Below are 21,493 nucleotides of genomic sequence, written 5' to 3'. Positions count from 1 at the left end.
CCCCGCCCCCGCCTTTTTTCCTTTTTTCTCAATCACTTCACATCTGGCGTCTCCCAAACGCCTGCCCCACAGCTGTCAGTGAGCTATGACTCCGTCTCTCTTGCTTGTTAGTCCATTTTGCACGGTGTTGCTGCCAACCCAGCAGGGTCCTGGACTGCCTTTCAGCCAATAGGACTGAAGCTTTCCTCATCCAATAGGAGGTGCACAACTCCGACCAACCAGAGGGCTCTGTTCTGCTCAGCCAACATGGGAGGGTTTGGAGTTCTCATTTGCATGAGGACAGACCAATCAGGGACCAAGGATGGGGACTTCTGTCCTTGTAGGCCAGCTTCTCTCTCCAGGGAGACTAAGTCTCACTAGAGCAGAGCCACGCCACTGCGCAGGCCAGAGTAGAATGGTCACAACTGAGCTGTTTTGTGCTGAAAGTTTCTTTCTTCACGGTGCCCCCAAAGTGGGGTTTCCTGTTGGTGTTAAAGTTGCGCCAGCGACCTGGGGAAGCGAATGCCAAGGGGTTGAGCCCAGCTGGGCTCTCTGGCTGGTTTGCGCAGACACGCGACTCCGGGAGACACGCGACAAGAGCTCCCCTCGCAGGAGGGGTCCGGGCCCAGTCCAGGGGCCCAGGGGCCCTCAGCGGCTCAGCGGCTCAGTGCGATGGAGTCTGGGCCTGGAAAGTCCCTACCGTTTCACTTCCTCTCACAACCTGTGTCGCGTCCTCCTCTCTGGAAACTCATGACGCCGTCCCCCGCGCTCACTCCCATTGGGCGCCTGTGTGTACAGAGGCGGCCTCACCGCGATTCCGGTTACTGCGCGCCGCGGGCCGCCCGGACTAGAGCCTCCCAGACCCGGAGGATGTGGACCCAGAGGCCCCACACCCCGCTCCTGCTGCTCTCGGGGGCCCTGGTCCTGTCCAAGACCTGGGCGGGTGAGTGCGGGTCGGGAGGGGCCGCCTCTGCGGGGAGGAGGAGGGGCTCGGCTGGGCGCTGGACCCGGGTAAGGCGCGTGCCCACCTGGCACCGCCCAGACCCGATGCCCCAGCTTGAGCCCCGCCCACGCCCCCTCTCCTCTGCCCCGCCCCTTTCCGCCTCGCGGACCCCTCGCCCCCCGCCCAGGCCCTCACTCCCCGAAGTCTTCCCACCCCCAGGCCCGCACTTCCTCAGGTACTTCTACACCGCCGTGTCCCGGCCCGGCCGCGGGGAGCCCCGCTTCATCGCCGTCGGCTACGTGGACGACACGCAGTTCGTGCGGTTCGACAGCGACGCCGCGAGCCCGAGGATGGAGCCGCGGGCGCCGTGGATGCAGCAGCCGTGGGTGGAGCAGGAGGACCCGCGGTATTGGGACGTAGAGACGGAGAACATCAAGGAAACCGCACAGGCTTTCCGCGCGAACCTGAGGAACCTGCGCGGCTACTACAACCAGAGCGTGGACGGTGAGCACGCGGCTGCCCCCACCCATCCCCTCCGACGGGCCGGGGTCGCCCCGAGTCGGGGTCCGAGCTTCACCCGGAGGCTGCGGGGCCCGCCCATCCCCCAGACCCCACCCGGATGAGCCTAGGGGGAATTTGACCCGATTTCACTTCCAGTTTAGGTTTAATCCCCAAGGGGCGGGGCTGACCGCGGGGGCGGGGCTGACCGCGGGGGCGGGGCTTTGGGCGGGGCTGACCGCGGGGCGGGGCTGACCGCGGGGGCGGGGTCAGGGTCTCACACCTTCCAGTGGATGTATGGCTGCGAAATGGGGTCAGATGGGAGCTTCCTCCGCGGCTATGACCAGTTTGCTTACGACGGCGCCGACTACATCACCCTGAACGAGGACCTGCGCTCCTGGACCGCGGCCAGCGAGGCGGCTCAGCTCTCCCGGCGCAGATACGAGGCTGTGGATGAGGCGGAGGTGCAGAGGAACTACCTGGAGAGGGTGTGCATGGAGTGGCTCCGCAGATACCTGGAGAAAGGAAGGGCCATTCTGCAGCGCGCAGGTACCAGGGGTACCGGGGCGAAGGGCCTCCCTCTCCCCTCGGGCTGGGCCTGCAAAGAGGAGAGGAGGAAATGCGGGCAGCCTCCAAACAAGGCCTCCTTGCGTGGGGAGACCGGAGATCCGGCAGCGGGAGCTCCCACCCTTCTCTCCCCGACAGTTAGGGTACGGCCTCTCCGGGAAGGAGGGGGACCACCCCTGAAATAATCGGTCAGGCTTCCCATGGGCCCTGCGGGGGCTCTGGGACCCTCGGGGGCCTTCTCTCTCAGACCTTGCTGGCTGCCCCTCGCCCACTGTGTCCGAGGTCTGACCTCGGCTTTTCTGAGTCATGTGGCCTCCACCCAGGTCAGGACCAGAAATCCCTTTTCTCCCCTCAGAGCCCTGCCTCCTGCCCTGGGCTGTGTCACTGATTCCAGAGCTTTCTGAAGACTAGGAGATCACTCCAGCTGCCTCAGTCCAGGCTGGTGTGTGCTCCCTTCCCCACCCCAGGTGTCCTGTCCACTCTCAGGATGGTCACATGAGCGCTGCCGGAGTGTCCCATGGCAGATGCAAAGTTCCTGCATTTTCTCCTCTCCGCTCAGATCCTCCAAAGGCACATGTGACCCGCCACCCCGTCTCTGCCCGGGAGGTCACCCTGAGGTGCTGGGCGCTGGGCTTCTACCCTGCGGAGATCACCCTGAGCTGGCAGCGTGACGGGGAGGACCAGACCCAGGACTTGGAGCTGGTGGAGACCAGGCCGGCGGGGGACGGGACCTTCCAGAAGTGGGCGGCCGTGGGGGTGCCCCCTGGAGAGGAGCAGAGATACACGTGCCATGTGCAGCACGAGGGGCTGCCCGAGCCCCTGACCCTGAGATGGGGTGAGGAGGGGCGTGGGCACAGAGCGTCTTCTCAGAGAAGCAGGGGCCCTGAGGGACCTCAGTGGGGTAGGGGCTGAGGCCTGGGGTCAGGGCCCTCACCTCCCCTTCCCTTCTCCTCCCAGAGCCGCCTCCTCAGACCTTCATCTTCATCATCATGTGCATCTCTGTGGTCCTGGTTCTGCTGGGAGCTGTGGCTGGAGCTGTGATGTGGGAGAGGAGGCGCTCAGGTGAGGAAGGGGTGGGTCTGAGTCTCTTGTCCCAGTGAGGGGTTCAAGCCCAGGAAGACGTGTGTCCCACTTCATTCATGGGAAGCACCAGCCCCACACATGTGGGGCCCTGTTGGCTCACACTAACTCCTTAGTGAGGCCCGTGTGAAAATGAGGCACCGATTCCTCACCTGGTGATTCCCAGGAGGTCAGAGTGGAAGGTCCCTGCAGAGGACAGACCTCCAGGAGGGCAGTTGGTTCAGTCCCCACATGTGTACTTTCCTCAGGTTTCCTGATCCTGCCCTGGGTCTGTGGTCACAGTTCTGGAAACCTCTCTGGGGCCCAGGACTAGGGCTTCCTTTAGGACCTCATGGCCCTGCCTCCTCCCTGGTCTCACAGGGTGTTTGCTTCCCGCAGGTGGAAAAGGAGGGAGCTACGCTCAGACTGCCAGTGAGTATGGAGAGGTGACCCCTGAGACCCTGTGACAGTGCAGACCGGAGCCCGTGTGGGACCTCACCCCCATAGTTCCTCCGTAGTCTCCTGTCTTGGGGGCTCTGACTACATCCTGTCTTGTTCTACCCCAGGAGGTGACAGTTCCTGGGGCTCTGATGTGCTTCTCAAGGCTTCTAAAGGTGAGACCCTGATGTGGGGAGGGTTTGGACAGAGAGGGAGGCTGGGTAATAGGATTTCTCTGGGACATTTTGAGCATGAAGTGGACTTTGGAGAATGTCACCAGTTACAGCAACTGACCTGAATCTGGTCATGATTATATTCTTCTACAGCGTGAGGCATGTGCCTGTGGGGACTGAGTGATGGAAGATTTGCCCAGGCCCCACTTCCTGCCTCAAGAACCTCTGCTTAACCCTGGCCAGTTTGGCTCAGTGGAGAGAGTGTCGGTCTGCAGACTGAAAGGTCCCAGGTTCGATTCCAGTCAAGGGCATGTACCTTGGTTGCATGCACATCCCCAGTAGGAGGCCGCTGATTCATGTTTCTCTCTATTCTCCCTTCCTCTCTTTAAAAAATCAATAAAGTATATTAAAAAAAAAAAAAAAAGAACCTCTGCTTAGCCCTAGCTAGTTTGGCTCAGTGGATAGAGCGTCGGTCTGCAGACTGAAGGGTTCCGGGTTCCATTCCTGTCAAGGGCACATGCCTGGGTTACAGGATCGATCCCCAGTATAAATGGAATCTAAACAACAAACTGTACTGACAAACAATAAGGCCAGAGGTATGGAAGCAAGGAACAGAATAACATCTCAGGAGGGGTTAGGGGGAGAGGGGACATGGACACAGACAATAGCATGGGCAAGACCTGGAGTAGGATGGAGGTTGTGTGGATGGGGACAAAAAGAGAGAAAACGGGAGACATCTGTAATATTGTCAACAATAAAATAATACTTAAAATTAAAAAAAATTTGTTGAACCAGGAGGCCAGAGTTCAATTCCTGGTCAGGGCACATGCCCAGGTTGCAGACTTGATCCTCAGTGGGGGGCCTGCAGGAGGCAGCAGGTCAATGATTCTCTCTCATCATTGATGCTTCTATCTCACCTCCCTCTCCCTGTCTGAAATCAATCTCTATATGTAATAGGCTAATATGCTAAGTGTCCTTCCCACTGTCTGCGCAGCGACCACCAGGGAGCAGATGCTCAACGCAGGAGCTGCCGAGCGGCAGTGACTTGGCAGCGGTGGTTCTCAGGTGATGCACCCTGAAACCAGAGAGGAGGGAGGTGGATTCCTCCCAGGGCTGCAAGATTCCACCTTCGGCCGTGGGTTATGTTGTTGCTGGGGCACTGTCGACCTGAATCTGGTTACTGCACACTTGTGTTTGCCTTCCACACCCTGTACGACAGCAACTGTGCAGAGTGCCCTCTCGCACTCTGGGACCCCTCAGGGGATATTGGAGAGCTGGTTTCAGCCTGATCCCCACAGACCAGGCCGAGGGACCCCACCTGCTGGAGGGACCCCACTCACTCCACAGCTGCCTTTTGAGCCACGGAACCACCCCAGGTGTGGCTGGCCTGGGAGGGACCATGGGAGGTTGGCTCCAGGTGTGTCCCGCCCATCTCCCAGTCCTGTGTCAGCCACCTTCTAATTAATTTCCTTTCCACGTGCACAGATTCATGCATCCCCCCATAGTTCCTCCTTTAGTCTCCTGTCTATGGGGGCTACTAGTATGCATATAAAGAACCTCTAATTGGGAGGCTGGCACACCTGTGGCCCCGCGCCTCCTCTCCACACTTTTCTGTCCAGCAGAGGCCAGGCTGGGCCCTCCACATCCCTGTCTTGACTTCCTGGTGCTCTGAGCTGCAACTTCTTACTCCCGTATTAAAGTGAGACTCTGGATGTGACTTTGTTCACTTTGTCATGAAGGGTTGATGGGGCTGTTGGACTGGGAACCACTGAGGTCAGTGACAGCTTGGGGCGGGGGGGTGGGGGTGGGGGTGTGTGTGTGTCTCAAATCCACATTTAAAGGCCTATTCCTCAGAAAGAAAAGGGAAGACGTACATTGTCAACTATGAGACATGGAGTTGGTATTACATGCCATTCTCACTGTGGGGCAGAGTTAGGGGGCAGACTGCAAGCGGGCTGTGGGTCAGCGCAGTGAGATTGCGGAGTGTCTGCTCTCTGGAACTGCTCCCCAGGCTGGTTTCTTGGTGCCAACACTGCAATCCCATTTTTTTCTAGTTTAGACATGGAGTACCATAGACATGATATTGTGTCTGACGGTGTTTGGGGGAAAGCCACAGGCCAGGCTTGAGACTGCGCAGCCAGTAAGGGGTTTGCAGTGCAGCCCAGGTCAGGCCCACACGGCCACTGCCCGCTGCTGGCACAGGCGCCACTGCTCACACTGCCGATACCCCTGACCTGACCCTGGGCCCAGGGCTAGGACTGTGCCTCTGCTGCTCCCGCCTCCCCTGCCAGTGAACTCTGCAAGGCCCCAGCCCCTCTGTGCCACCACGTCCTGAGCCAGAGTTCGGCATGTGGTCGCCTGACTGGTGGAGCCGCGTGCCCTGTGCAGATGCAGGAATGTTGGGGGACGTGGGTTTCCCTCTTTTATGGAGGGGCGTGGTCTCCCACCAGAGCTCGACGCATGGAATTCTCATGTAGAAAGAGAGTCGGGTACTGCGGTGAGGGATGGGAAAGAAGACCAATTTCAACTCTCGGACACAGATTGAGCGGACCTGTCTCAGGACTTGGCAGGCGCTCAGGTTTGGTGGGAAGAACAGGGAGTAATAAATGACATCTTTCAGCTCATTCCCTTGAGTCTATGTCCTGAATCCAGCTTTTCTCTACTCCAGTTTCTACTCTCAGGAAAGAGGGTGGGGTCATGAAGTGGTTACTCAAACACCTTCCCCCTGCCTTTGTCTCTTACTGGGGTAGAGCACCCAGGTCAGGGAGACCGCAGCAGCTCTCTGTGCACCGATGTCATCATATTTATATCTCCTTGTATATGCAAATGTTTCTGGGGAGAAACTCTCTCACATCACTTCTTATTGGACTGGCTCAAAGGACTAAACACCAAAACCTAAAACATGTTCCTTGTTTCAACATAGTTGTACTCAACGTCTGGACCATGATCAGCTTGGAGGCCCAAGGACAAGGTATAAATGCTTGTATCTGGATCTTGTGCTCTGGGATGAGATGAGGTAGAGCGGTACTTGCTCTCTTTCTCAGTTTCTGTTGGGGACCTTTCCAAACAAGTCTGTGCTGTGCAGACCCTCGGGTATTTACTGGAATCCTTATGCTTACTCCCTGGATGCCCTGCCTAGAGGACAATGTAAACATGCGTGCCCCTGAGATTACTCACCTGGCTGATTGTATCTGAAGATAAAAATTCCAATAAAAGCCTAACGAGGCAGGCAATTGAGGCTGCCTGGTTGCTATCAGCCAGGCTGTCCCTTAGCCGTCTCCCCCACCGTGAAACTGTGTCTGAGTAATCTGTTCATCCATCGTTCAGGGGCTGCTGGTCAGCCCCGGCAAGTTTATCTGTGGGATGGTGAGGGATGCTTTCCTCCACCCAACCAGTTCTCTGCTCCTCTGACACCAGCTGGGTGTCCTGCAACACAGGGTCAGGGCTCCGTCCCACTTAGGGTACAAGCCACAGCTTCAGGTCCTCATGGTACCAGCACTTGTGTCTGACTTTGGTACTGAGTTGGGGATTCCCCCTCTCCCAAGTTCATTAATTTACTGGAACAACTTGCAGAACTCAGGAAAATGATGTGCTTAGTGTTACAATTTACCATAAAAGATGCAGGTGTGCAGCCAGATGAAGAGGGATCTGGGTGAGGTGGGGAGGGCCCCGAGCCCAGGAGCCTCTGACGCGTGGCATTGAGTGTGTCCCGACCCCCAGCGTGTGGGTGTGGGCTGTGCTTCAGAGGCCCTCTGAGCCGGTTACTGGGGGTTTACTATGGAAGGTTCACGGTGCAGGCAGTGTTGATGAATCACTGGCCATTGGTGAGGAACTCTGCTGCTCTCCCGGAGGGTGGGAGTGAGGCTGAATGTTCCAGCCCTCTGCTCAAGCTTGGCCTCTGGTGCCAGTCCCAGTTGGAAGGAACCAGGACCCTCAGCCAAGAGCCATCTCATTAACATCCCAAAGGCCCTCTTCCACTCAGGAGAGTCCCAGGGTTTCAGGAGCTCTGTGCCAGTGACAGGGACAAAGACTTGATATTCTCTGTTATGCCATAGGGCTTTACCACAGAGCCACTAATAGCAAAAGTGTCATAACTGTGTACAGATGCTCCAACAAACAGGATGATGCACCAACAAGTGGAGTCACACCAGAGAGGGCCACTTTATTTTTTTGGCACCTGCTGTTGAAGGAAACCTATGTAAAACTTCGAGCTGACCACTGAGCTGATGCAACAGAGATTTTAGTTACCAAGCATGACAAAGGCAGTCTTTAAAATACTAGCTAAGATAGGTCACTGAGCACAGAAACAACTATAACCCACAACAAACAGCAAGAAGAGTCTCTGGGAGAGGAAGCAATGAGATTTTCAGTTACCACATTATAATATTCCAAGTGTCCAGTTTACAACAACAAATTATTAGGTTTACAAAGAAATAAGACAGCATCTCATTAACAGGAAAAAGTAAATAGACTCTGTCCCTGAGGAAGTCAAGATATTGGATGTATTAGACAAAGACTTTATATCAATAATCATAACTTTCAAAGAGCTAAAGGAAACCAAGAGAGCAATATCTCACCAAACAAAAACTATCAAATGAGATACAAACAACAATAGGAAACTGATAGAAGTTTTAGAACTGAAAAGTATAATAAATAAAATTTATAACTCACTAGAGGGGTTCAACATATTCAAAGTCAGAAGAAAGATTCAGTGAACTAGAAGATGGCTGATTTAAATTGCCAAGTCTGAGGAGCAAAGAAGAAAATTTTTTTTTAAGTGAACAGAACCTGCCCTCTCTGATAGCTCAGTTGGTTGGAGTGTCATCCTGTGCACCAATGGTTGTGGGTTTGATCCCAGGTTGGGGTGCATACAGGAGGCAACTGATCGATGTTTCTCTCTCACATTAATGTTTCTCTCTCTCTTTTCTCTCCCTCCCACTCTCTCTGAAAGCAATGGAAAAAAATATCCTCTGGTGTACATATGGGACATCACACAGGCTAAGGTACATATGGGACATCACACAGGCTAATACAGGTGGAATTTATCAGGGAGAAGAATCAGTGAATCAAAGATAGGTCAATTAAAATTTTCCACTAAGCATAAGAAATGAAAAGGAATGGAGACAACGGGATTGGGGGGGGCGGATAAATGGGGAGGGGGGGGGAAGAGTGGAAGAGGGACATCTGTAATACTTTCAACAATAAAGATAAATTTTTTAAAAAAGAATGGAGACAAATCCTATGAAACCTTTGGGCACCATAAAATATATATAAAGGCTAATATGCTAAGTGTCCGACCATCTGACCAATCACTATGTTGCACACTGACCACCAGAGGGCAGATGCTCAATGCAGGAGCTGCCATGATGCCCACTGGCCATTTACAGAGAAATGGCACCCCAGAACTGGCACCCACAAAACAACACTCAGCTTCCCCCAAGTGGGACATAGGCCCCGCCATCACCCCAGAGTGACACCCCACCAAATTGCAGCCAACACTGCCAAAACCCCATGGTGCAAAATGCGGCCCACAGCCCAGCCCAGCCTGGAAATGGTTTCTGTGGGCTCCGGGTAATAATGTCACATAGCAATGCCCGGCTCCCTCTTCCTAGCAACTAGCCTCCTTGGAGTTTCTTCATCCCAGGAACACAATTTGCTTTATAGCCAGGTGCAAACATTTTACACTTTAACCAAATGTCTGTGAAGTGTTTTCCCATGCCTCATCTTATTTGATCCTCACAGAAGTCCTGGAGTAGGTAGATAGGAGACTCGGTGGAACCCTATTTTCTTTTCATTAACCGGAAAATGGAGATTTAGAAAGCTTAGAAATTTGACCCGACTGAAAAGAAGTAAGAAATGGTGGGCCCTGAAAATGACTTCAGGCTTTCTCACTGTGCAGAATATAGTCAAACACTGCTGCAGTTAAATATTTTACCCGTGCTGAAGCCGGTTTGGCTCAGTGGATAGAGCGTCGGCCTGCAGACTGAAGGGTCGCGGGTTTGATTCCGGTCAAGGGCATGTACCTTGGTTGCGGGCACATTCCCAGTGGGAGATGTGCAGGAGGCAGCTGATGGATATTTCTCTCTCATCGATGTTTCTAACTCTTTATCTCTCTCCCTTCCTCTCTGTAAAAAATCAATAAAATATATTTTAAAAATTACGTAAATTTATTAAAAAAATAAATAAATATTTTACCCTTTGTCCTCTCTGCCTGATCTACAATAATAATCTGCTTCATGTTGATATTTACTGCTGTGTTGCTGACAATTACCTGAAAGAGAAGTTGGGGTGCTTCACTGGGCTGGAAACAGTTTAACTAAATCAGAAACAGGTCTAATTAAGCAAGTTTATCTATATATCCTATCTAATAATAGACAAACATGGTAAGTGACCATACCTTCACTATGCCACCCATTGGCTAATTAGCGAGATATGCAAATTAACCGCCAACAAAGATGGCGGTTAATTTGCATACATAGGTGTGAAGTGGCGAGCAAAGACTGAAGGCAGCTCCGGTGGGGGTGTGGCCAGCCTGGGTGATGGGCTGATGGTTAATTTGTGCACCAGAGAATCATGCAAATTAACCATCACTCTGCTACACTCAAGCCATGTCCACAAGCCACGCCCACAAGCCAATCAGGAGCAAGTATGCAAATTAACCCAACTAAGATGGCGGCAACCACAGAGCTGGAGCAAGCAGGAGGCTTGGGTTGCCCCCAGCGATGGAGGAAGCCAAGCTTCCTGCCTGCCCTGGCCGGCCCTGGGCTATGCTCAAGGCTACAAAGTTTCAACTATAGAAGATAAATAAATCCCAGATACCTGCTTCCAGCCTCTGCTCGAGGAGCGGCTGGGAGCCTGGGTTGCTGGACCTGGGCTCCACTCAAGGATACAAAATTTCAATTATAGAAGATAAATAAATCCCAGGGGGAAAAAAAGAAAGAAAAAAAAAAGGAGAGGCTGGGAGCTTGGGTCACTGGGGGGCATGGCCAGCCTGAAAATGGCCATCAGCCCATCACCCAGGCTGGCCACACCCCCATGGGGTGAGGATCTCCTCTGGAGGGCTTGGTCAGCCTGCAAACAGCCCTCAGCCCCTCACCGAGGCTGGCCAGGCACCCACCCTGATCTGGGATACCCTTCAGGGCAAACCAGCTGGCCCCCACCTGTGCACCAGGCCTCTATTCTATATAATAAAAGGATAATATGCAAATTGACCCTAACAGCAGAACGACTAGGAATGACTGGTCACTATGGCACACACTGACCACCAGGGGGCAGACGGTCAATGCAGGAGCTGCCCCCTGCTGGTCAGTGCTCTCCCACAGGGGGAACTCTGCTCAGCCACAAGCCAGGCTGATGGCTGCCAGCACAGCAGTGGTGGTGGGAGCCTCTCCAGCCTCCTCAGCAGTGCTAAGGATGTCCGACTGCAGCTTAGGCCTGCTCCCCGGTGGCAAGTGGACATCCTCCGAGGGCTCCTGGGCTGCCAGAGGGATGTCTGACTGCCAGCTTAGGCCCGATCCCCCGGGGAGCAGGCCTAAGCCAGCAGGTGGACATCCCCCGAGGGGTCCCAGACTGCAAGAGGGCACAGGCCAGGCTGAGGGACCCCCCCCCCCCCCGAGTGCACAAATTTTTGTGCACTGGGCTATATATATATATATATATAATCACTGGCACCAATCACACGCGTGTGGTTTGATCTGCCATTGTTTATTGTGAATTTGATTGACACTTCTACTATAGAGAAAGGACGAATAGTGATATTAAAATATTTCCTCTAATTAGTTTCCTTTCAATGTGTATGAATTCGTGCACTGGGCCACTAGTAATAATATATGTATAATAAGAATCCCCAAAGAAGAGGAGGAAATAATAATATTTGAAGAAATAATGAGTGCAAACTTCCTAAATTTGATAAAAGACATGAATCTAAACATTGAAGAAGCACAGTAAACTTCAAGAAGAATACATTCAAAGAAATCTACACCAAGACACAATATTCACATTGTTGAAAGAGAAAGACAGAATCTTGATAGCAGCAAGTGGGAAACAACTCATCATCTAACATGAAACTATCCTTAAGATTAACAGCTGAGCCCTAACTGGTTTGGCTCAGTGGATGGAGTGTCGGCCTGCAGACTCAAGGGTCCCAGGATCGATTCTGGTCAAGGGCATGTACCTTGGTTGTGGGCACATACCCAGTGGGGAGTGTGCAGGAGGCAGCTGATTGATGTTTCTGTCTCATTGATGTTTCTAACTCTCTATCCCTCTCCCTTTCTCTCTGTAAAAACAAAAAACAGGCTCTCTCTGCCACTTGCTTCGGCATCAGTAAGGAGGGTAGGGGAGCCAAGCCCGGGCTTGAATAAACACTCTTATGCTTTTGCATCAGACACGGCTGGCTCCCTGGTGTGGTTTCTTGGGGATCCTGAAATCTGGGCATAACATTTTGGGGCTCGTACAGGATCCCAAGACCCTCGAGGGACCCCCGATCCGGAGAGTCTTACTGACCACGGTAGGTGTCTGTGTGTTGTGTATTCTGTTCTGTGTATTATATGTTCTGTCCTGTGTTGTGTGTTCTGTCCTGTGTGAGCTCACTTCTGAAATTCTGTAGTTCCTGAAACGGTCTAGGTAGACACACTGGGGGACCACAGGCGGGGGGAGTCGGGGGACGCAACGATCCTCCATCTGGAGGGGTGCAGAAACCCCTCAATCTGAGACGAGATGGGTCACTCCCACCAGTTGGCGCATGGCCATCGTCTAATCTGTAGTTTTGCTTCCGCAGAGTTGAAAGACTGTATTTGTCTGTGTTTGTGTTTTTTTTCTGTTTTCTGTGGACTTACTGAACGGATGTTATGGGACAGACTCAAACTACTCCTTTAAGCATTATGGTCATTTTAAAGTCAAGGGCTGGGCCAAACCTGCTTGCCAGCCTCAGGTGTGGTTCTCCAGGGCCGCTGTGGTGAGCTTTGAAGCCTAGGGCGCGGGCCCGGCTGGAACCGCCGCAAGTGCAGATCTTGGTGGTAGTAGCAGATAATTTAAAGTCCTTCTTGTAATTGAAAAGCTTTACAAAATTTAAAAATGCGTCTGGGATTTCTGTGCACGTGTAAGGAGAAAAGCTGGCTTAAAACTAATGCGCGCATAGTCCGATTTTGGATAGAGTTTTGAGCTGGAGTCTCTTTGCAAATGTGCAGGATGGAGCCCAAGACTGATTATTTACCCAAAGGAAAAAAGATGCTAGCTAGATTCTAGCAGAAAGATTGGCATTTCCATAATAAAGAACAGTTTTTAAATGCTAACGAAGGGCGTTAAGGCTGGCTTCCCATTTCTAATGAAGGAAGTGGCTAGTCTCTTCCCACCTGTAGCAAAATCTTAAAAGAAAGAATGTGGTCAATTTACATCTGAAAAGACCAGGTAGGCCAGAACCTGTTTTGCAAGGCTCAAATGTGGTTTTCCAGAGCCGCTTGAAAGTAAAAAGTAAAGTTTACTCTAATTTGCCTCATGAGAAATCCAGAGGACAGAATTAAATCTGTTGATTAAGTATGCCTTGCATTTTTAAAGTTTATTCTTAAAGATGTTACTGATTGAGAAATGCTGAACATTTGACTTGCCAGCTAAAAGTTTAAGGTTCGGATTGAATTGGGAAAAATTGTATAGTTGTGGTAACTAAATGCCTTTGCTTATTGGTCTGATTGAGAAGGGAGGATTGATTTTGTGACCTCAACTGAAGATTTTTGATGCAAGGACCAGCTTAAATTTAATTGATATTCTTTTTTTTTAATTTTTTTTATTTTTTTAAAATATATTTTATTGATTTTTCACAGAGAGGAAGGGAGAGAGATAGAGAGAGTTAGAAACATCGATGAGAGAGAAACATTGATCAGCTGCCTCTTGCACATCTCCCACCGGGGATGTGCCTGCAACCCAGGTACATGCCCTTGACCAGAATCGAACCCGGGACCCCTCAGTCCGCAGGCTGACGCTCTATCCACTGAGCCAAACGGTTTCAGCTAATTGATATTCTTTAAGATAATTATAAAAGGTATAAACAGCTAATGAGATTTCAGCTTATCTGCAATATAATGTTGGCCATCTATCTTTTAGGAATCCTGATTTGCAAAAAAACCAGTGTAGACAGCCACCATTTTGGGCTGCATGACTTGGCAGCTGCCATGTCAGCCACATAGCTTGCTGCTCCCCTGGGGGCCACCATCTTGAAACAGCAAAGGCCCCTCTCTCTGATTTATTCAATCAGTGTCTGCTCACTGAGGCAGGCTGGGGTTTCAGGGGTGGAGTTTTCAGGCGGAGCTTTACTGCTAATCTCTTAAATCTAGAAAACCCTGCTTTCCTTAAACTAAGGACAATTAAGGGTTATGTCAAGGTCTTTAAAAGGGACTGATAGCAGTAATCCAATTTCTAAAGTAAAGTATGATGACAATTATTTCAGGTAGAAACTGTGGTTTAGATAACATGCCTAAGTTTAACCTAGGTTACCCAAGGACTCTAGATAATGTGTTTCCCCAAAACTGTAATTTAGATTGCATGCTGTCTCTGCTTCTGTAAATTGCTTTTTTTGAAAACTAGGTTCCTCATTCCGAACCTTGGGGTGTGGTCAATACCTTTGTGATTTTTTGACTGCCTCTGTTCAGGGACTTGTTGTGATTCAAAGTTTTTAATGGGAAATGTTATTTGTCTTTATTGCTTAAATATATATATATCTTTGTTGTTTAAAATTGTTTAGCTAGTAAAATTTCGATTTGTGTGTCTTAAAAATATGCATGTATTGCTAATTTGAGGCTATTTGTTCATGTAAATGTGGAAATCTGCAGAAGAAAAAAAAAACCACACGCTTGATTTCTTTAAGGCTGAGTGCTCTGACCGATAGCAAAAAACCCTGAGCGGCCGCTGGGTTCTTTCCCCAAGGGTGCTTGCTCTCTGTCAGAGGTGGAATCAGCCCGCCTAACTAGTAAACATTTCCGTCTCTTTGTTTGCTGGAAACTTTGATTTGCTATGTGATATTCTGTGCTGGGTTGGGATTTTGGAATTCTGGGGTAGATTTAAAAGGTATTTGTGGCTTTTCTAGTCTGATTGGGACATTTAAGGGTGGGGCTCACAGTTCCTCAGGGCAGAGATTTCATGGGCCCTTCCCCCTGCCTGTGCTGAATTAAACAATACAGGCCAGTGTCATTTGGCTTGCTGGTTAAAGGAAGGCAATGGGCCCTAGAATCTGTAAAAATAGCTGGGAATAAAGCTGTTTAAATGTATTGAAAGGGTTTGATACCTGTTGCTGCTAGCAAAGGAGGGGCTGATATCCCCTTCTAGCACACTCCCTTGAAAGAAGCCTGGTTGCTGCTCTGCCACAAAGGGAACTGGTAGAAAGGCAAGAAAGCAGAGCCCTGTAACTAACAAACAGGTTTCACAAAAGGGCACTCTCCCTGGACCTAGAAGCCATCAGGACATTGAAGTTCTCCAAGAGAGGAGGAATCTGACTCAGAGACTGGCCGAAACCTCATTGGGTTAGGAGAACCGGAGGCTATAATAGGGTCCGACAATGGACCAGCCTTTATTTCACAAGTAATGCAGGTAGTAACCAGGGCTATTGGGGCAAATTGGAAATTACATTGTGCTTATAGGCCCCAGAGTTCAGGGCAGGTAGAAAGGAACCATGGAGACTGGCGGGGACTGGGTGGCTCTCCTACTGTATGCCCTTTACCGGGTAAGGAACTCCCCTTACATCCTGGGATGAAATCATGTTTGGCAGGCCACCCCCTATCATTCCTAACCTTAAAGCTGACTTTCTTGCTGAATTTGAAAATCAAGCTTTCCTTGAGAGGGCTCCAGAGGGTGCACGAGGACATTTGGACGCGCCTCCGCGCCATCTACGAGACCAGCCCAACCCCAATTCCTCACCAGCACAGACCAGGAGATTGGGTCTATGTCAGAAGGCACCACCAGGAGACCCTCGAGCCACATTGGAAGGGTCCCTACACTGTGGTGCTGACGGCCTCCACCGCTCTCAAGGAAGATGGCATCACAACCTGGGTCCATCACACTCACGTCCGGTCAGCGGACCTATCCGTGATCCAGGAAGACTTTGTCACCAAACGGAGCGTTGATCGAGATCAATGCCACCCTCTCAAGCTCAAGCTACGGCATGCTTGACCTGCCTGATGCTGGTAACATTGCTCACGATCACTCCTGCTACCGGGAACCCCCACAATACCTTATAATAGACTTAGATGATGCCTGCATCTTCATGGACATGGCTCCAAAGAGACAAGGACAATTTATAGGAAGGTCAAGAATAGACTTTAGTCATTGTATTGATATTGACCTTTGATTCTCTTGCAGGTTTGAATGTATGTTGCCTATTCTGGAAGGGGACTGTGTGGGGTGAACCTCAAAAGTAAAGGGTGTCTAGCTGCCAAGAGGGCAGGGGCCCAACTGGGCAGGGAAGAGTGCCCATCAGGTTTTTGTCTCTGTTGAGAGACAGTTGGCAGTTGGCAGCCTGTATACTGTCTTGCAGGCCTGCGTAACCATGCCTATGTCAGGGGTAGTACAAACCTCAACTGTAGAAAGCAGGAAAAGGCCTGTTTGGAATAGAAGTTCTGAGGTTATGCATAGAAAGAAGGTTTAATGCCAACAGTTACTGTTTTGTTATAACTCTGAAGAATCCATGAAAAGGAATTGGCAAGGAAAGTCAGAAAATCTTAGAGCAGATCAGTATGTTTTTCTCCTTATATAATTCCTCTGAAATATTGGCAATGCTAAATGAGTCTGGCAATACATTTCTTTGCATGTATTCAATAAGACTGGTTCCTAATAGAGGTTTTATTTAAGGAAAACTTTGACTGGAGTATCATGTTTTAAAGAGACCTGTCTGAGCTCTAAAGACTTGAAGCCAATAAGAGTGCCACAGGAAAGCCTGGTATCCTGCTTGGGAGCCCTGAAGATGGCTGGCACTGGAGCGTCAGGCCCATGCCCTACCATCACTGGCAGTTGGTAAGAGTAGAAGGGGAGCAATAAGGATGCCTCTACATCCCTGCGGAACCCCCACTCACTCTGGGCTGCAACGAGTAGGAGGGCTACTGAGATGGGCCTTAAAGCCTGGAGTGTGGGCTCAGGTGGAATTGCTACAGGTGAGGGATTCACCTAACTCAGCAGATACTGCAGGCAGGACTGATGGCAGCTGGATGGCTTGGCTTCCTGGCTCTACGGGGCACATTAAGATTCAACCATGAGATTCCAGCAAAGGTGGTCGGTTACCATTCTTATTGTGTTTATGCAAACATCAGGCCAAATTGAATACAGTAGATAAATTAATCTTAATTTGGTTTTTTGATAGCCATGGAGGAATTTTAAGAAAAATCCTATTTCAATAGAAGTTGTTAAAGCTAAAATGGTTTCTTTCCCTTCCACCGGACCATTTGTTAAGAATATAGGGATAGTTCAGTTGATAGTTCTGTGCACCCAGTACGGGCCTCTAGCAACAGTGGAATAGAAATGCAGTCCATCTCATGATTGAGCCAGAAGTTCCAAGACAAAGGGGGGAATGAAAGGGCGAGGACTACGCCCTCCATCTTGCCCCAGGGTAAGGGCTATGCCCTCCATCTTACCTTGGATCCTCCACTTTTGGGCAGCCATGTACTCAGCAAGGCTTCTTCCCGGAAGCCCAAGCCTCTGTTAGCCACACCCAGGACTTCTTTAAACTAACCAATGACAATCAAGGGAAGTGCGCGCCATAGATATGACCACATCCTGTGTAACAAGACACTGACTTGCGCCTGGCCAATCGGCAGGGCCCACAGTCCTTTCTCCTCCCCTTACTCCAACCCCCCTATAAAACCCCTCTTCCCACAGGGCTAGCTCTCTCTCTGCTACTTGCTGCTGTGTCAGTAAGGGGGGTAGGGGAGCCAAGCCCGGGCTTGAATAAAGACTCTTATGCTTTTGCATCGGAAAAAAATCACAAAACATTAGCAGCTGATTTCTCTTCAGAAACCATTGAGGTGGTGGACAAAATTGGTAAAGTGGTAAAAGGGCACAAAATTCCAGTTATGAAATAAATAAGTCCTGGGAATATAATGTGCAGAATAGCGACTATAGTTAATAATACTATACTGTATATTTAAACGTTGCTAAGAGAGTAGATCTTAAAAGTTCTCATCACGAGAAAAATAATTGTAACTGTGTTGTGATGGTAACTAGGCTTATTACAGTGATCATTTTGCAATATATACAAATATCAAATTATTATATTGTACAACTGAAACTAATGTGATGTTATATGTCAATTATGTGTAAAAGAAAGGAACCACTGAGGCAAGAAGGCAGCTAGATAACATCTTTAAAGTGCCAAAAGAATAATACTGTCAACCGAAACTTCTAGTTCTGGAAAAACCTATCCTTCAAAAAGGAAAAAGATATATAGCTTCATATTTGCAAAACAAAATAATTCTGGGAAGAGAATGCTGTGCAATTTAAAAAGTATAAATTTTTAAGGTTAATGGTCAAGATGGTGGAGTAGGTGACCACTGTGCTTGCCTCCTCCCATGACCACATCAAAATTGAAAGTAAATGATACAACAATCAACCTGGAGAACTATCTGAAGACTAGCTGAACAGAACTCCTATAATTTAGGGTATAAAGAAGCCATAAAGATTGGTAGCAAAAACAAAGATGCAAAATGAGCTGGCCCCACATTCAGGTGTGGTGGTTGAGAATCAAGAGGGGTATCTCGACTGCAGAGGTCCCGACAGAGACCTGGTGTGGGTCCAAGCCCCACACAGGCCTCTCCAGCCCAGAGCACCAGTGCCAGGAAGAGAAGACACCAACAACATCTGGCTGTGAAAATCAGTAAGGATTTCATCTGTCCAGGTGAGATGAAAGGCTGCTAGAAACCCAGGCATCCTCTTAAAGAGCCCACACACAGACTCACTCGAAATCTGGATGTGCATTAAGAAAGTGAACATCACTCACTACCCTGGTGAGTCTCTGATACCAAACCTTACCCAACTCACGTAACACCTGAGGCTCTGTAGTGGCCTACAGGCAGCCAGCATGTGGTGGCAGGCTTAGGAGGACCCTGTGCCTTTTGCTGAGCTGCCCCAGGCCTGGTAGTGGTGGCGGCCAGTCTCGGTTAACAGCATAGCCTCTCCCACATGTCCCCAGGTCCAGCACAGACAGCTGCCAACCATGAATCGCTATGTACCTTCTACCATGTCACCCCAGGCCAGCCACAAGTAATGACTGAACTTTATCTACTCTGGAGGCCCCCTGAAGAGGTGCCAGAAACAACACACCAGTGGTCAGTTTCAGACCACAACAGAGCACAACCTGATTAACGCCACAAGTGGTATCCAAAAGGTGGTCTTGGTAGGCACCAGAGCACACTGGGGCAAACCCGACTTCAAGGGTCAGCCCCCATAAGGTAGCTCATGTGCTGTGATTCCGACCAATTTTCACTCAGCAGTCAAACTGAAGGTCAACCCCACCCACTGAAGTGCCAACAGCAATCAAGGCTCAACTACAACAGGGAGCAGACACAATCCACAGAAGGGACACCCCTGGAGCTCCTGTCTCAAGTGATCAGAGAGTTTGAACCACTGGGCCCCACAGAACTTCTACTATATAAGGCCTCTCTGCCAAGACTGGAGACATCCCAGACCTCTCTAATAAACAGAAACAAACACAGAAAGGCAGCCAAAATGGGAAAATGAAGAAACATGTCTCAAATGAAAGAACAAAAGAACTCCCCAGAAAAAGAACTAAATAAAATAGAAGTAAGCAATTTACCAGATACAGAGTTCAAAGCACTGGTTATAAGGATTTTCAAAGAACTTAGTGATAACTTCAATAAAGAGATAGTAAGGCCAAAGCCGGTTTGGCTCAGCGGATAGAGCGTCGGCCTGCGGACTGAAAGGTCCCAGGTTCGATTCCGGTCAAGGGCATGTACCTGGGTTGCAGGCACTTCCCCTGTGGGGTATGTGCAGGAGGCAGCTGATCGATGTTTCTCTCTCATCGATGTTTCTAACTCTCTATCTCTCTCCCTTCCTCTCTGTAAAAAATCAATAAAATATATTAAAAAAAAAAGAGAGAGATAGTAAGGTTAAAATAGAACAAAGAAACTATATAAAAAAAGAATAAGTCAGACTGAAGAATATAAAACTTAAATAAAAAATACATTGGAAGGGCCCTGGCTGGTGTGGCTCAATTGGTTGGAGCATTGTACCATTCACCAAAAGGTTGCAGGTTCGATTCCTGGTCAGGGCACATATCGAGGTCTCTGGTTGGGTATCTGTTTGGGGCTTGTATGAGAGGCAGCCTGTTGGGTCCAGCCCCAGCAGGTCCAGGGGTTCCCAAAGGTGTGGACAGAGTCGGCGAAGAATGAATGACATGGAGGCAGCGTTCAGTTGATCAGCATAGCTAGGTTCTCCAGCCAGGTTCCCTAGCCAGGTTCTCTCTTCATTCTCCTGTTACATCTATATTTATACCATTTGATTTTAATCCTATCCATTCTATTCCAAAGGTTAGAGCGTTTGTTATCTCCATTCCAAGGTCATTACTCTACTATTTCTGTTAAGCTACAAGGAAGTAACTGAAGGAGATTATTCTTAAGTAAAGATTATGTAGTTTAAGCGTGATTGTTCATAGTTAAGGAGATTAACTACCCACCTGGCACTTAGTTAAGGGGTTTTACTGATTTATTCCTTTCCTTAGTCCTGTTAATCCCTAACTCCAGGGGAAAATCCCCACCTGGGGAAACAACCTTTCTCGGAGAGGTGATCCTGGTTAGAACACATAGCTCTAAGAAGGGGAGCAAACATATTAAGAACAGTATGCCATATACACCAGGTCCCTTGAAACATATGCTGTGCAGATGTTTCTTCCCTGCAGCGACTGTGTCAAGCAGCAAGGATGGACCGGCTTCCAGCAGCAGCCAATTGATATTTCCCTCTCACATCAATGCTCCCCCCTTTCCTCTAAAATCAGTGAAAATATCATCAGGTGAAGATTAAAAAAAGAAATGAAGAAAAGAATACACTGGAAGGAAACAGTAGCAAATTAGATAAAGCAGAAAAATCAAATCAGTGATTGGAAGACAGGGTAGCAAAAGACATTCAATGAAACAAAAAAAGAATCAGCCCTGGCTCTGTTAGTTAGAGTATAGTTCTCATACACCAAGGTTGGAGGTTTGATCCTTGGTCAGGGCACATACAAGAAAAACCAATGGATGCACATATAACTGGAACAACAAATTTATATTTATCTCTCCTTTCCTCTCCTTTAATCAATAAATAAAAATTTAAGTATTTTTAGGAAAAAGTATTCTAAAAATGAGGATAACTTAAGGGATCTCTGGGAAAGTACCAAGCATAACATTTGCATCACAGGTGGTACTAGAAGGAGAAGAGAGAGAGTAAGGGATTGACAACCTATGAAGAAATAATGACCTGCTGAAACCGGTTTGGCTCAGTGGATAGAGCGTCGGCCTGCGGACTGAAGGGTCCCAGGTTCGATTCCGGTCAAGGGCATGTACCTGGGTTGCAGGCACATCCCCAGTGGGAGATGTGCAGGAGGCAGCTGATCGAGGTTTCTCTCTCATCGATGTTTCTAACTTTCTATCTCTCTCCCTTCCTCTCTGTGAAAAATCAATAAAATATATATAAAAAAAAAATGACCTACCACCAAGATTATTCTACCTAGCAAGGCAATCATTTAAAATAAAGGACAGATAAAGGGTTTTCTTTAAGAAGAAGAAAGGGAAAAAACATGTAAATATGAATAATAAAATGGCAATAACTACATACCAATAGATAATCACTTTAAATATAAATGGATTAAATA

General features: G+C 49.2%; 1 protein-coding gene across 1 annotated transcript; it reads left to right on the top strand.

Moving 5' to 3' along the window:
- Positions 1 to 339: 339 nt before the first annotated feature.
- LOC308520995 (saoe class I histocompatibility antigen, A alpha chain-like) lies at positions 340 to 4,094 on the top strand. The gene is made up of 8 exons (XM_081093726.1): positions 340 to 922; positions 1,142 to 1,426; positions 1,694 to 1,969; positions 2,547 to 2,822; positions 2,945 to 3,049; positions 3,446 to 3,478; positions 3,613 to 3,660; positions 3,811 to 4,094. The coding sequence occupies exons 1-8, from the start codon at positions 652 to 654 to the stop codon at positions 3,813 to 3,815; spliced, it is 1,299 nt and encodes a 432-aa protein (XP_080949852.1). The 5' UTR covers positions 340 to 651; the 3' UTR covers positions 3,816 to 4,094.
- Positions 4,095 to 21,493: the final 17,399 nt, after the last annotated feature.

This window comes from Myotis nattereri, assembly GCF_964212035.1.
Source record: "Myotis nattereri genome assembly, chromosome: 6".
Lineage (NCBI taxonomy): Eukaryota > Metazoa > Chordata > Mammalia > Chiroptera > Vespertilionidae > Myotis > Myotis nattereri.
The sequence above is the reverse complement of the archived record's forward strand: the minus strand, read 5'-3'. Positions and strand labels throughout refer to the sequence as shown.

What these genes read in the sequence shown, in the direction of transcription:
- LOC308520995 (XM_081093726.1), top strand. Translation starts at nt 652, where the DNA reads ATGGAGTCTGGGCCTGGAAAGTCCCTACCGTTTCACTTCCTCTCACAA. An exon ending in GGCCATTCTGCAGCGCGCAG is followed by an intron (nt 1,970 to 2,546) that starts GTACCAGGGGTA and finishes CTCTCCGCTCAG; the next exon opens with ATCCTCCAAAGGCACATGTG. An exon ending in GTGGGAGAGGAGGCGCTCAG is followed by an intron (nt 3,050 to 3,445) that starts GTGAGGAAGGGG and finishes TGCTTCCCGCAG; the next exon opens with GTGGAAAAGGAGGGAGCTAC.